Source organism: Rhinolophus hipposideros (assembly GCF_964194185.1).
Source record: "Rhinolophus hipposideros genome assembly, chromosome: 7".
NCBI classification, from domain to species: Eukaryota; Metazoa; Chordata; class Mammalia; order Chiroptera; family Rhinolophidae; genus Rhinolophus; species Rhinolophus hipposideros.
The window spans coordinates 37,973,136-37,988,631 of record NC_138053.1 but is presented as its reverse complement, the minus strand read 5'-3'; the positions used below and the strand labels follow the sequence as shown (position 1 = coordinate 37,988,631).

Genomic DNA, 15,496 nt, shown 5'->3' with positions numbered 1-15,496 from the left:
CTTATTTGTTACTCTGTGTGTGTGTGTGTGTGTGTGTGTGTGTGTCCTAGATTATAATACATCTTGAATTATTTTTTAGAAAGAAGTGGATTCTACATGTGATTTTTAAGAACAAAGAAGAGCAGAGTTATTTAATTCACATTCCATATTTCCATTTAAATATCTCAAGAAAATTGAATACAATTTCTTTTCAGATGTTAGAAACATGTTAAATATACAAGGAGTTATGTCATGAGATTCAGAGTTACATTCTGCTTTATACCAAATGGTGAAAAAAAAAAAATTCTTGAAAAGCAACAGTTTTCACATCAATTACCTTATCTGTGGAGTTCTTTTATAACTTGGATGGGCCTGAGCATATCTGCAGGCCAGCAGACCCAAAGATTTTTCCAGAACTTCTGCTAGAATCTCCTGGGCTAACTTAGAGGGCAGAATGGTCCAGAGATCATGATGAAGAGCCCAGAGGAAATAATGCCACATCTGGAGTGAGAAGGAGCATCTTTCCCCCTGGCAAAACCACCACACATTAAACAAAAGAATCATATCTTCCAAAATGTCTGTTTGCTTCCTATGAACCTAATTAGTTCAGGCTGAAAGGAAATAGCTGGCGAGTTTGACACACTAAATGACCAAGAAAGATTTTTGACAAGATGTAAAACATCTTTACTGACAAAGGAACATATGTTTCATTTCAATTACAAGATTAGATATTCTAATGCAAATCCAGATCGCAAGACTTTCACCTAGCATATCCTTGATTTACCTACTCCTGGCCTACAGCTGATAATTTACTTTTAAACAATCAGCTTTACAGTTGCTAAACAAGTCATGCTAGTTTAAGATAATGGGCTGATTCTTCTAAAATTAAATTTTAATTATTAAAATTATTATATATTTCCTGAGACTAGCATTACTGAGGTAATTGTACAAACGTTTCATATTTCACATTATAATAATGACAGGAGCAAAATTTTACTTACACACTGTAGTCTTATCAACATCTATGAAACCAAGGGGGATGGGTAAGTATTGAAGGTTTTTATTAGGCTATTTTATCCATGGTGCTTTAATAACAATACTAGAAACAGATGCTACAATAGTCTGATTTTACAAGATTTTGTAAAGCCTAGGCAGAAGTTATTATTTCTTAGTATTTTATAGCATTTCATACTTCCAAAGGGCCAGATTCTCACTCCTTTCCTTCTCCTTATAAATCTCCTTCTGTGTGACAAATTTTCCCTGACCACAGAGAGAGACCCAACATTGGCCAAAGCCAAAGGGGACAGACAGAAATAACAAGGTAGCTCAAGTGATTTACAAGCATTAATTAGTTAACATGATCTCAGGGAGGTATGCTAGTAGTTTTACTTCAAACCAAATCAAAAGATTATTTAAAATAGAAAGAGTAGAATGCATTTTTCAAATATTATCTTGAATGTTACTGTATCAAAAGTTAAACTATTACAGTAAAACTTCCCATTTTATCTCTAAGCAATCCTCTTTGAGTTAAAATTCCTGCTTTGCCCACTACTTAGATTTCTCAAACAAATGTCATCTAAAAAAGGAAACACTTATACAATAAGTGGATAGTTTCTTATGCATATGCTCCTATTAGTGTTTTTCTTACATATTACTCTTGTAATTTCTTCGATTAGTAGAATCTTTTGTAGCCACTGCATAATAGTAATTTATATTATCTATTGACTTCCAAACGGAGCCTATAAATGAGAAGAATTGTATCCTTGGGTAGGAAATGTGGGCCTCAAAATTTCAGATTCAAGTGCAAACTGGAGGGAACTTTGACTTCTGACTTTCTGAGTCTATCAAAACTATTTAAGAAAAAAAATCACAAAATTAATGCAGAAGTAGCAAAATTATATTCCTTATGTTTTCTTTGTTGTGTGCTCTGTGATAAAGAATGGTTTTTAAGATTTCCTAAAGTAAGAAAAGAGTTTTAAAACTCAATTTTTTAAATATTTTTAGTGTTGTATGTTAATTAAAGAAAAACTGACCCCAACTGATGTAATCATTAATATGAATAATTTACACTTACTTTTCCCATGATAATGGATAGGTGCTTATAATTACGTGACTGGCATGATTTCTTCTAGTTTTCAAAAATATATTTTAAAAAATTCCTTAATAGCTGCCTTTAAGCAATAAAGGAGAAAATAAAAATAACTTTAGGCACACATATTTCTTCTCCTAAAAGTGAAAAATACTTATTTTTAAGATATAAATTTCATGTTTATATTCCAAAGTGGTCATCATTCTCATAATTCTCTTCAAAATGTGTATAACTTCAATGTATGCAAGGGTTTTCATTAAACTAAATGTGATTCATTTATTTTTCTGACCTGTTTTTCTATTTGTTGACATTTCAAAATTATTCTGCTAGTAAACATCTGTTATTTTTGTAGACCCACTATAATGTAAACAGATGTGAGCTTTTATTTAGATTATATATCAGGAAACAAGCAGCTGGGCTTTATTATATAAGCCACTCAATATTATCTTTGAACAGACAATTCTTTATGCTTTGACTGTTGGAAAACACAAGTTGCTAAAATTGAACAGATGTCATCTATACTAAATGCTTAATTTTAAACATGTAATCTGAACACCCACTGTGCCATCTGACCAGCACCTCATCAGAGAGATACCAAACTCTTTGATTCTCTCAACCTGACAGTTTAGAAAATGGAAATGATGTAACTAGGGCTCACTTGGTATCACAAAACATGAGCAAATATTGCTCCATATCTTGTAAATTCTTTCACTATTTCTTTACTACACTCTGCACATGGCAATAGGATCCCCTGAGATCTTTATCCTACCTTTCGCTTCCATTCAAGCAGATTTCATCTACTTTCCTCTCAAAACAGCCCTGCCAAAATATACCAGTCCTGTTTCACACATCAGTTGGAATAATGGGGAGATGAGAAGAAAGGGGTCAGTAAATAGGCTAAAACCATGTCAGGTACTCCAGTCATCAAAACAGTTTCAAATCTGTGCTAATTTTAGAAGGTTCTTATTTTGGGTAAATAGAAAAGCAGTATCACTTTATTTTTCTGAGCATAAATAACAACCACTAACTCTGCAATTAAATTGTAACTACTGACCATGTAAGTATATGGAAGCTACAGTACCATGTAATCACAGGGTACTATAATAACTATCTTGTTATTTCTGTCTTTGAAGCTAAAGCATTGTCATAAGATCTAAGAGCTGCATGTTACATGGTAATTTGTTTTCTTTTTTAAATACTTGGTAACTTCAATAACAGGTTCTCAATACATCCACTTATTATTTATACTGTTCAACTCTTCTACATAGTTCCTAATTTGCATGAAAGGAATATACCTCTATGTTGGACATATGGTGAGATGATACCTGTTTTTCAATGAAAATGTCTTATAAAATTGCTCATTAGTAAAGTGACATACTGAAATACTTTGAAACATGAGATGGATTCATTTTCAACCTCTCTGTTTACCTCAAGGCAAATAGGGAAGCTGTGATGCTGCCAGGAGAGGGAAAGACCAATACTTTCATCCTTATCTCCTGCTACCAGCTGTACCACACCACTTTCTCATTCTCATTCTGCCCACTGCTGTTTGAAGTATGTCAGGTTTGGGAAAACTTTATATGGATGCTCTTGCAAAAAGAAAAAGAAGGGCCTCTAAAGGAGAGATGAAATGGCCTTAGAAAAAGTGGGAAGTCCTCTAAAAGAGCTTATTTGCTGTTCTTCTCTGTTGTGGCAATATTTATTATGATAATAACTCCAGCACAAATGGAGTCACAGGAACCTTTAGTGTCTAGGAGGTGACTCCATTGAATAAAACTCAACTCTGTTTTTTTTCTATTCTCCATAGTGATTAGGACAATCAAGACCAGCAAAAGTCAGAAGCTTCAATCCAGAGGAAAGGCTACATGAGAAGAGCTAATGAAGCTGGGCTTGACTGATGAATTTTTTAAAAAACACTGATAATCTTTTAAGATATCATAGATGTTTCATCCGGTCCTGGAATCAACTTCAAGGAACTTCAGATATTGTAGCTTATGTATAATAAATGGGATTCAGGGAAAGGAAAACTAATGAAAGCTGATAATTACTAATTTTAGTTGATTTGGGTTTGGTTGTACTGGTAACCAATAGGCTTTAATTTCATACAAATTTGGGATTTCAAAACATGGGCTAAATGAAAATAGGCAAGCTATAAATGATCAGATGGGTCTTGAAGCACACTCATCACAACATACAATAAGGAAAAAGTAAGTATAAAGAATGAAGCTGCTTAATAAGAAATATTTATCAAACATAGATGGAAATGAATAACAAGAAAATAAATGCAAGGATACCTATAACTGGCCCGTTTGGAAAAAACACAATGTTGTAGCATTTTGGCATTGTTATCTCTTTGAATTTTCATTATATCTCATTATATTCCAACTTATTATATAGCACTGAAACACTGCAGCTCACATGAAGTTATTTTTACTTTTAAGCAGAAGGAGAGTTCTGATGTCTAATTATTTCAGGTTTTTCAAAACAGTGTTTTTCCTAAGTACAAATTCAATATTTTAAAAATATTATCCTAACAGCCTTAGTGTGTTAGTAATGCGAAGCTCATGTTTCTAATTAGCCAGAAAGCAGGTAGGCAGTAAAACATATTTGTGTAAAAAGGAGGGATAGTAAACTTAACTTCACACCTCATAAAAAGCTTTGTAGTCGTTCCAGTGGTGGCTCTCAGCATCCTGTAAAATGCTTGTAGCACAAACTCTGACGCAGTAGTCCGTAACCTGAAACTGGAGCGTGTTGATGAATTCCTGATATCGTTGGACAGGCACCAGAAATATGGGTCTGCTCAGAGGGAATGATCAAAGAGACAGAGATTTAAGGCCTGTGCAGTAGGAGGTAACAATCTCCAGTACTACAAATGGTTTTGATTATTAGATATCAATCATTCATTTCCTCCTAGTACTGAAGTCTGCATCCACATTCACTTTCCAAAGAGCCAAAAAAAAAAAAAAAGCTGGTCTTTGTTTTGCGAGTCCTTTGAAAACGTACATCTGCTGTTCCACAAATGTGCACGTCATCTTGAGACAAACTGCATTGTCAATACATCACTCAAAAATAAAAGTATTCTTTGTAAGCCTGTTATTAGAGATCAGTGTATTATTTAGCATTAGGTTATCGTTATTATAGAGAAAACACGCATTTGTCAGAACCAACTTTTATAAAGCTATCACAAGTCCCACAAACACAATCCTTTAATTTAAAAATTGTAATTTTGTAGATGTCAATTATCTCGTAAACTGTTTTAAAATATTCTACAGAAATAAAGTGATTTCTGGCACACTTAGTTTATCAATTCAAGTGTGAATCACAACATCTGACTACTTATGAGAATTAAAGAAATATCATAGTTATATCCTACATCAAGCCAAATGTATTTTACTTTTATCTTCAGCTATTTGCATTATGACTAAGGCCTTGAAAAGGCTGACTGAGTAACACAGAATAGATTCTTGGGCTCACACTGGACTGGCAGGTTCACACGGTACTTTTGCAAGGGGCCATGCTATCATCTAGAGAGTACAAGGGTAGCCAGATAGAGAATAGCTGTGGTCATTTTCATTTTCTATACAGAAAACATAGCACCTCTTTAGACTACTAATACATGAAAATTAAGATGCTTCCTCCTCAAATATTAAGGCTAATTTAGTACTAAGTTCATGTTCTGAAATATGTTTATGTTAGTCAATAGAATAGATTGAAATGCATTTATTTTCCGTCAGCTCCTAACCTCTTGATGGCTTAGAAACAAGAGAGAGGTGCATATTCCACAATTGTGTATATGTATACACAATATGTAAACAAAAAAAAGTTTACTTTTCTTTTTTCGGTGTAGTCAGTGCAATGTCCTTACAAAATGGAAAGAGTTTGGTTTGGTCACGTCATAACAGCATTCAGAAAATTTGCTCCAGATTAGAAGCCTTTAGAGAAAATAGATATCTTTCTTACTATCTATGCATCTGGTTTAATATATTCCATACTCTACCTTTTTGACTTTTCTTAGTCAAGAAGAATAAAAATAATTCACTGTGTTTATTATTATTTTCTCCTTCTCAAATATTATCATCAAAATTTCACTCTTGTGATATCCAAAGGTTACATGTCACTTTCAGCATGGCCATCAATTTAATTTAAACAACACTCACTTCTTAGTATTTTCTTTCATCAAATTATTGTATTGCATAAAATGCTGGAAGACATATACCGCCGTGGAGAGCAGTGTGTGCAAGTTTTTCAGGGGTGCTTTGGAAGGAACCTCCTTGCCTCTCTCTTGCAGTCTCTCCAGGACAGCTGTTGCCACTTTACAACAGGCCTCCAAAAAGTTTGCTCTAATTTCCTGAAAAGAATCATCTCTGCATGCCAGAGCCAGTGGAAGCATTGTGTCAAGTTTTTCCATGATGTCAGAACAAAACTAGGGAGAAATAAATGTAGCATTGAGTTATTTGTACTCTGACAGCACCATGTAATTTATGTACAGGGGAGCCAGATTCCTAAATAATGAATTTGGCATCAAACGTAAATATAATGACACAACTTTATAGTAATCGATTTCTCAGTTGTAGAAAGTTAAGTGTTTTATGTCAAATAAGGAAATACCAAAATGATGCTTCTCTATATATAACCTTCAAACCTTATGTTTACCAGACAGACATTATGAAAAACTCATGGAATAGCTTTACATGACAATACTTTTATTTGTAGTTAATAGGACTCATAAAATATGTACCCTTGATATTAATATGATTGCTTTATTATTGAATTTATTTTAATTTTATTTTGCTAAATTTTCATAAAAGGTTTATTTTTATTAATCACCACATGTAAATAAGATTATATCAGTTTCACTTAATCTAGAGGCATCAAAAACAATCTCATGTAGCATCTTCTTACTGGTAAGAAGTCAGCAACTTTTAGAAGTAATATGCCTAGCTTTTCACTAGTTATTATGAATCTACTCCTTCTTAATGGCAAAGGAGGTGTGGTAGATGGGACGGTGAAACTCCTCCACTCCAGATTAGCCAACTGTGTTCCTGGGGAATGTTCTAGAGCCTCAAGGTAGCAGTAGCAGAACAGGAGGCCATCTTTAAAAACTGTCTTTTAAAAATATTTCAATCATAAGTTGCTGAACTCATTGTGGACTTACTACTTAGTATCTATTATTTGCATAATTACTTCCTATTTTCTCAGTATGTTCTGTGACTCTCAAACCACATATAAAGATGTAAGCCTGATGCTAATGAAATAGAATATTCATTAAGGAGTATAAAGAGATTTAAAGTTTGCCCAAATCAACAAAAGACTCCTTCAACCTCCTACATTTCTCCTGAAGACATTCGAAGGTATGACTCAAACAAGCAGTTTTCCCAGCTCCTCATGAAATCACAGAGGCCTCCTTCTTAGTTGCCTAAGTCTCATGGAACAACAAGGTGGTAACAGGTTTAAGTACATTTCGCTAGCAGTGGCCCATGATACCAGACAAGAAAACTGGTATTGGGTCAGGTATCAAGTATTTGCCAAAAGGCTCCACCATTATTCTACAGGTCCCCTATGCAATGGCATGTGTATGTATATACACATGTGTATATATATATATATATATATATATATATATATATATATATATATATATATATATATATTATATATTATATATATTATGTATATTATATAATATCATATATATATAATTATTATCGCAGTCTACAGTTTTGAAAGCATTTCATTTGATTCTCGCCTTTGCAATTTTCTTTGGTTGGTCCTCCTCAGAAACCACATGGCTCTCTTGCCAAACTTGTTGAACATTTACAAGGTTCATAGCATAGGTCACAGCTGAAGACCTTTCCTTCTGTTCCTGTTGGAGAATGTTCATAGAAAAATCTTCAATTGCTGTTGTTATACAATGTGCCATGGGAAGAGATATTTCTTTAAATGCATTTCTCCAGCCAAAATCTAGTAAAGTAGCCTGAAATGTAAATTTATATGAGTTTATATTAGTCTTAATTCACCAAGTGTTTCTATTGTTATAGAGATAAAATTATTGCTTTCATTCAGCATGTTGAATATAGGGATTCTTTGATAAAATGTAAAGAAAACCATTCTTACAACTTGAAAAATATTACCCAGTGAATAAAGCAATATACAAAAACGTGTATTCTTTACACAGCAATATACTGACATTTCATTTTAATTCATCAGTGGATTTAATCAAAAACTTTTTCAAAATTTAATCTCTTAAATATAGTTCAATAAAACCATCTTTATGAGAAATGAAAGTTATACTTACTATTTATCACATAAAACAAACTTTAAATTCAATATATTTAATAAAGTCTAAATTAGATTTTATAGTCTTTTTTATAGTTTATTGTTAACAAGTATTGCAACATGCCAGTGTTTAATATTCAATCTTTTATTTCTTTTTCACTATCAGAAATCCAGAGAAGCCAAAAACTAGTAATAAGAAATATAATTCTCAGAGAAAATACAACACTTCACCTTTCTAGATTTTTACTTTAAAATTTTATTTAGTTTCTCCACTCACAAAGTGGTATGTGGCACTACTTTTGTTCTAGGAAATGAAAAATTAAAATGATCTGCTTTACTCTGTATGGGAAGAGTGGGAAAGGTTGGGGTGGAGGCTGATACTGTTTTCTTTTGGTCTTTGCCTCATATGGCAATATATTTATGAATGCATATTTCCCCAAAATCTGCTAATATTCTCTAAAGTACTAAAAACATTATGGGTAGTAGGCTGAACCTATTCTTAGAATTAAACTTTCCCTGTTTTAATGTAACCTTGTTTACAGTAATAATTTACATACTCCAACTTCAGAAGACCTTAGGCTCAATATCCCTGACTAAATTACTAATGTTTCTGGATCTCAGGTTTTTTGTTAGAAAAATGAAAGAGCTGAATTAAATGATTTCTATGATTTCTTTCAGCATAAAATTCCTGAGATTATGACAATTATTTTCATTTTCTTGCACACATCCCACTCAGTATTAATTTCATGTTTTTTGTATATAATGTATAAAGTAATAAAGGTGATTCTTCTTCCAAAACTAAAATTCTACAATTTCATGATTCTATAACGGGAAGAAGTGGCTCTCATATTTACTATGCTTATAATTAAGTTGTAATTGAACTTGCCTAAGTTTATTTGGACCTTTACATCAAAGAGCAAGAAAACACATCTCTCACCTTATTTTTACATAAAATTATTCAATATTTGAATCTATGCAGCTCATATAATCTCCTTTCTTCTGTGTGAAACTTTAGAAGTGTCATGGGTATAGTCCCTGTGCCATAATAGTATTTCGTTGGGGCACATTTATGACAGAAATATAAAAAGGAAATCACCTCCATGAAAACTAAAAACAACAACAACAAAAGTCTGTTGTTTTTTTCAACCCCCTGAGGGCATGTCTATTTATTAAAATCATTCATTCACTCATTCATTCATTCATCCAAGGAAACATATTCTGCTGAAAATTGCTGGTAATCACCATGGCTACGTGTGTGTAAAATGATAATTACCTTGGCCCATGGTAATTTACATGTGACTCACATGTGATTTACATGGTAATTTACATGTAATTCACAAGGTTACAATACCTTGACCCAAATGAAGTCTCTTTTCAAAATATAGAAAATCAAGCACATTAACAGCTGGTCTTCAAAAGAACACTGAAAACCTTTACTACACAAATGTCCTCCTAGAAGTCAATTTATTGTCATGAAATATTGTTTGCTTCCTTCCACTCTTACCTTCTGATGTTTGGCACCAAAATGTTCCAGTTAGAATATAGAACATTTAGTAGTTGATTCAAGAAGAAAGAGGAAATGTGGCTTTTTGTTCTGTGTACAAAGTAAATACCTGTTGAATCCCTTTCTTTAATTACCTAATACTAATTTCTTAATACCTACTCTGATTTTTGGTTAAAGCATTAATGTATAACTTTGCATTTTCCTGATTATTTTCCTTGCATTCTAACTTGAACTGTTAAAACTCTAGAGTTCTTTTGTTGTTTTAAATGTTTGCCTACTACATCAGTCAAGATCCATTCAGAAAACAGAAACCACTCTTGGTATTTCCAAATGAGAAATTTCAATGTAGGTTACTAAGGTGGTGAAATTTTGAGGAGCCAAACATGAGTTGTGAAGCAAGACAGATATTAATGCAACAGGAAGCCACTACTACTCCTAGGGCTAGAGGAAGAAAGAAAGGGTTTAGGGACTATCTATGGGAGTCTAGTTCCTGGGGCCACCAATCAAAACTAAAAGTAAGGCAGAACTGCCAGATGGAACTGAAACCATGGAGGGAGGAATGTGTAGCGGGAGCAGGGCCCATGGAGGAGATGAAGGAGTGACAGATACTACTAGAGATGTTCCCTAAAACAGAGAGAGGGGAAGACATACTATGGTTTTTCTCTAACATCCACCCTCCTGGTCTTCCATCAATGCCTTTCATCAGTCAAACCTTCCCAGAAGCATGGAAGACGTAATTCTCTATAACATAGAACAGAGCAGGAGAAGAGTGGTAATAGGTCTGAGAACAAACAGAACACAGAAGCCAGTTAAAACTATTCGTTTCTTTTTCCTTTCCTTTTTAATCTCCATTTCCCCCCTTTTCAACAATTATCTATACAAATTCTCGAAATGTAGACCCTATGCTGGGATGAGAATACAGACCTCTTTCCATCAAAAAGAAGAGTGTCTCTACTAAATTCAATTTTTATCAGAACTTAGAAGCCAATTTTCAACCAAGAATTATTTTTTTAGTGTCAACAGATAAAGCTCAAGACATTTTTGATTCATAATGGATTCACAGACATGTGATACTATTATATATGAATAAAGAAAAACCACCCTGTTTTTCCTCACTTACCTCTTGTACTGGTAGTAATTGTTCTGAAGGAATACTGGTTGCATTTGCTCTAGGTTTCTCTATTAAAGCTGCTCTATTGGATGTGTCCAAAATTCCTATGCAATAGAAAAGCAAACAAACAAAAAAAGGAAACAAACACACAAACATACATTAAGGCATTCCAATCTAGTCAGAATTAATAGATTCTGGTTAAAATTAATTATGTAGAAAAGCTCTATCAAAAGCATATACACACATACATATCAAGATGCAGAGAATATAATCAACAAAATGTAGGGTGATGTCACCATTACAATAATGACAGTGTCAAAATATATAGAGTCCTTTTCCAAGCATGCAAGTTGATGAAATTTATGTGCCATTTATATTCATATTTGATGTACATACATACGCAATCTGTAAAATTGGATCATTAATTCATTTTCATGGTGATAATGCAGGATAAGTTAAGAGTACTAAGTAAATATTAACTTCCTTGTTCATGTAAAAATTTAAATTCTAAAGTATTGCATTTAAAAACTGGTGGTGTTCCTTAGCACTTTAAAAGTTCTTTTCTTGAAACAGGAAGAACAAAATGGATAAACATCAGCATACTAGGAATAATTACATTCTTAATAAGTATATCAATAATTCATTGGAAATACACAAACACTTGGACAGACAAGAAATAATCTCTGTCTCCTAAAATGGAAATATTTTCTCAAGTTTTAGTTTTTAGAATTAAGGAACTCTTTTCATAAGAAAAAAAATAAGCCTACAAAATGTAATGAACAAATAGGCCACAAAGAAATCTTTCTACTTTTCCATTAAGACTCTATTAATTATATTTTAATTCGATATGAATGAGGCAGTATTTTTCTTTCTTTTTTTTTTTGCTTAGACTTGATATATGATGATGAATTATAACTATTATGTAACTTAAAAAAATGTTTAAGACCCTTAAGAGTCTTATGTCTCCATATGTCCTGGGTAAGTAAATTTCAGAATCTTACCGATCCTTCTCATTAGGGCTTCTGATCGATATAGTCATCTAGATCTGTGGTTTTCATTTTGTGTTTTTTTTTCTAAATATGGTTCTATGAGTTTAATCGTAAATGATTCCTAAGTAATACAGTTCACAGAAACATTCCCTAGAGAGGGAAATATTCTATTTGATAAGAGATAATAACATCCTTTTGGGAAATTTTATCAGAATTTATCTATTCTGAAGAAAAGTTTTCCTCAGTTCTAGTGTTTCTTAATCATTTTAGATTTGTGAACACTTCTGAGACCATGATTCAAGTGACAGAACACTCCATCCAAAGTGCACAATATGACTCCATGGTAAGTACACACACACACACACACACACACACACACACACACACACACACACACACACACTATTGAGGATTCCCAGGTCCTCTTGTAAAGTGCATTCATGAACCTCATGGGCCCATGGACTGCAGTTCAGTAATCCTGTTTCATTTCTCAACACACATCACAATTTAGAGAAAGTTTTAGATCAGTGTTATACCATGTAACCTAAAATGCTTTCTTTATAGCTTGTATTTTATTATGTCCTTTTAAGAAGATGGTAATATAAATAAGGATCAATTCTAATATTGAAATACAATCAAGATTAATCAAGGGTTTTAAATAAAGAAAAGGAAACTCTAAGACTACTAAAAGAAAATATGGAATATATTTCCAGAAGATCTGTGTAGAAAAGACTTCAGAAGGACACAAATTGCAGAAGCCATAAAACAATTCTGCATAACAAAAATACCATTAACAGTCAAGACAGATAGGACAAACTGACTTGGCACTCTCAAAATGTCCATACCTTTTTTTTTTATTAATATACTTTTTTACAGCAGTTTTAGGTTTACAGAAAAATTAAGCAAATAATACTGAGTTTCCATATACTCTTTCTCCTCCTGCCCTCAGTTTCCCCTATTGTTAATATCTTGCATTGGTATGGTATATTTGCTATAACTGATGAACCAATATTGGTAGGTTATTATTAACTAAAGTCCATAGTTTATGTTAGGGTTTATTCTTTGTGTTGTGCAGTTCAGTGGGTTTTACCAAATGCATAATATCATGTATCCATCTTAACTATATCAGAGAAAATAATTTCACTGTTATAAAAAAACTCCTATGTTCCACCTATTTACCCCTCTTCCCCTCTTCACTCCCCCTGACAACCACTGATCTTTTTATTGTCTCTATACTTTTGCTTTTCTATATCGCCTGTAGCCTTTTCAGATTGGCTTCTTTTTCTCAGCAATACGTGATAAAGATTTTTTCCATGTTTTTTTTCGTGGCTTGATATCTCATTTTTTTAAAAAAAAAATCACTAAATAATATTCTACTGCATTGATGTACCACAGTTTATCAATTTCCCTAGGGAGGGACATCTTGGCTGCTTCCAAGTTTTGGCAATTATGAATAAAGCTTCTACAAATATTCGTGCGCAGTTTTTTGAGTGAGCATAGATTTCAATTGATTTGTGTAAATACCTGAGAGCATGATTAGTGGATCATATAAGACAATGTTTAGCTTTGTAAGATGCAACCAAATTGTCTCCCAAAGACACTACACTATTTTACATTCCTATCAGCAATGAATGAGAAATTCCTGTTGCTTTCCATCCTTGCCAGAACTGGTATTGTGTTTCAAGTTTTAGTCATTTTAATGCGTGTGTAGTGCTATCTTGTTTTAACTGGGATTTCCCTGATGACATACGATGATGTTGAACATCTTGTCATATGCTTATTTGCCATCTGTATAACTTCTTTAGTGAGGTGTCTGTTCAGATCCTTCGCTCATTTTTTAATTGACTTTTTTGTTTTCTTTTTGAATTTTAAGAGTTATTTGTATATTTTGGATACAAGTCTTTTATCAGATACGTGTTTTGCAAATATTTTTCTCAGACAGTTCCTAGTCTTTTCATCCTCTTAATGAATATATCTTTTTACTTGGCAATTCCACTTTAGAAATCTACTGTCCATATATACACTCACACAGGGTTATATTATAAAGGATCAGCAACACTGAATCTAGACAAATAAGATATCTCACGGTGTTAACAAACTGTAGCATTTTAATATTTGCTTGGAATTCAAAATGGGTAATTTCAAAATTTGACATTTCCAAACATTAGGAGCTCTGTGAACATTTGACAAATTATTTTACCTATTTAAAATATATTGAAAATTCTATTCACTTACTAGCATTGTCCAGAGGAGGTAGCCCATTTTGGACTCATGGCTCTCAAACATAGGTTATTTGCACGCAGTCAACTCTGGTTTCTTTAAGAGTATGCCCAGATTAAGGACCTCAGTAGAGTGCAGAGCCACAGGAATGCTAGCTGCTAAACAGCCTGCCGCTACAGAGTCCGCTGTGGTTCATTTACACTTCAGGTTAGTTTCCACACTGTCACTTTCTTTCATAGAGAGTAGAGGTTGGCAGTACTTCCCTGTGACATCCACTTTCACACCCAAATTGGTCTTCATAGTCTCCCATTGTGTGCACTACAAAGCAACTGGCCTCGTTGGCAGCTCTAAGTGGGAACTACAAGTCTTTCTTTTCTTCCCTGTTCTTTTCTGGCTCACAAGCAACCTCCCACCACAAGCTGAATCTGTAGAAGAGACTACATCCAAGAGATAATACCATGAAAAAGTATGAAGAGAAGCCCCGGTGGCCACCTTGCAAATTTCCAATGTGGAAGCTTTCGACCTCTCTGCCCAAGAAACAGCTAAAGTCCTAGTGTAATGAGCTTTACAAACCCTGGGAGCCTCTTTACCTTAACTACATACGCCTCCCTAATACAGTCCCTTAACCATCTAGCTAAGGAACTCTTAGAAGCCATTTGACCCCTCTTAAGACCCCCTAAGAGTACAAACAATCTTTCAGAAGATCTGAAATCTTTGATTCTTCTGAGACAAACCCTAAGTGTTCTTCTTACATACAATTGAAGCAGCCATTGCTCTTTGTCATTGCTGGGGCTAAAGAAAAATGAGGGCCAAGAAACCTCCTGGTTTAGATAAATCTCAGATGCCACCTTTGGAAAATTTGAGGAACTGCCCGACAGAACAACTTTATTCTGAAGGAGCATTAGAAGTGCCCCACAAATCAAACCTGAGGCCACTCCATAAGATAGAATCACCTAAAAGAAATACAGTAAGATACCATAACAGTCAAATAACGTCCTATCATTTTTCGGAAATGACCAAAATAGAACACCATCAAATCATGCCTCCCAAAAGCAAATAAATATAATGACTAAATACCTCTCCTTTCTCAAAAAATATTTCTTGTGTCTCCATAAGCTCTATAGAGATTTCAATTTATATTCAAATTACTAAGAACACTGCCAATTTGACTAACTCAACAATATCATAAGAAACATCAAAGTAAAAAGTAAATTATTTGGTAAGTCATCTTTATATTTTCTTTATGTGATGTGAAGCACCTGGATATTTTTTAAATATCTGGACAATAAAGAAAAAAAAAACTTCACCTTCCATCACATTGTTTTAGT

The 15,496-nt window shown here is 33.4% G+C and overlaps 1 protein-coding gene across 1 annotated transcript in view; it reads right to left on the bottom strand.

The window, feature by feature from the left end:
• KIAA0825 overlaps positions 1-15,496 on the bottom strand; it is a 360,830-nt gene that overhangs the window by 252,546 nt on the left and 92,788 nt on the right. Inside the window, exons 8-12 of the mRNA XM_081054478.1 lie at positions 10,969-11,063; positions 7,815-8,042; positions 6,226-6,491; positions 4,714-4,864; positions 317-507 (exon numbers count right to left, since the gene is read on the bottom strand). Of these exons, the coding sequence (XP_080910604.1) occupies positions 317-507; positions 4,714-4,864; positions 6,226-6,491; positions 7,815-8,042; positions 10,969-11,063 (931 nt within the window). The remainder of the gene's footprint in view (positions 1-316; positions 508-4,713; positions 4,865-6,225; positions 6,492-7,814; positions 8,043-10,968; positions 11,064-15,496) is intronic.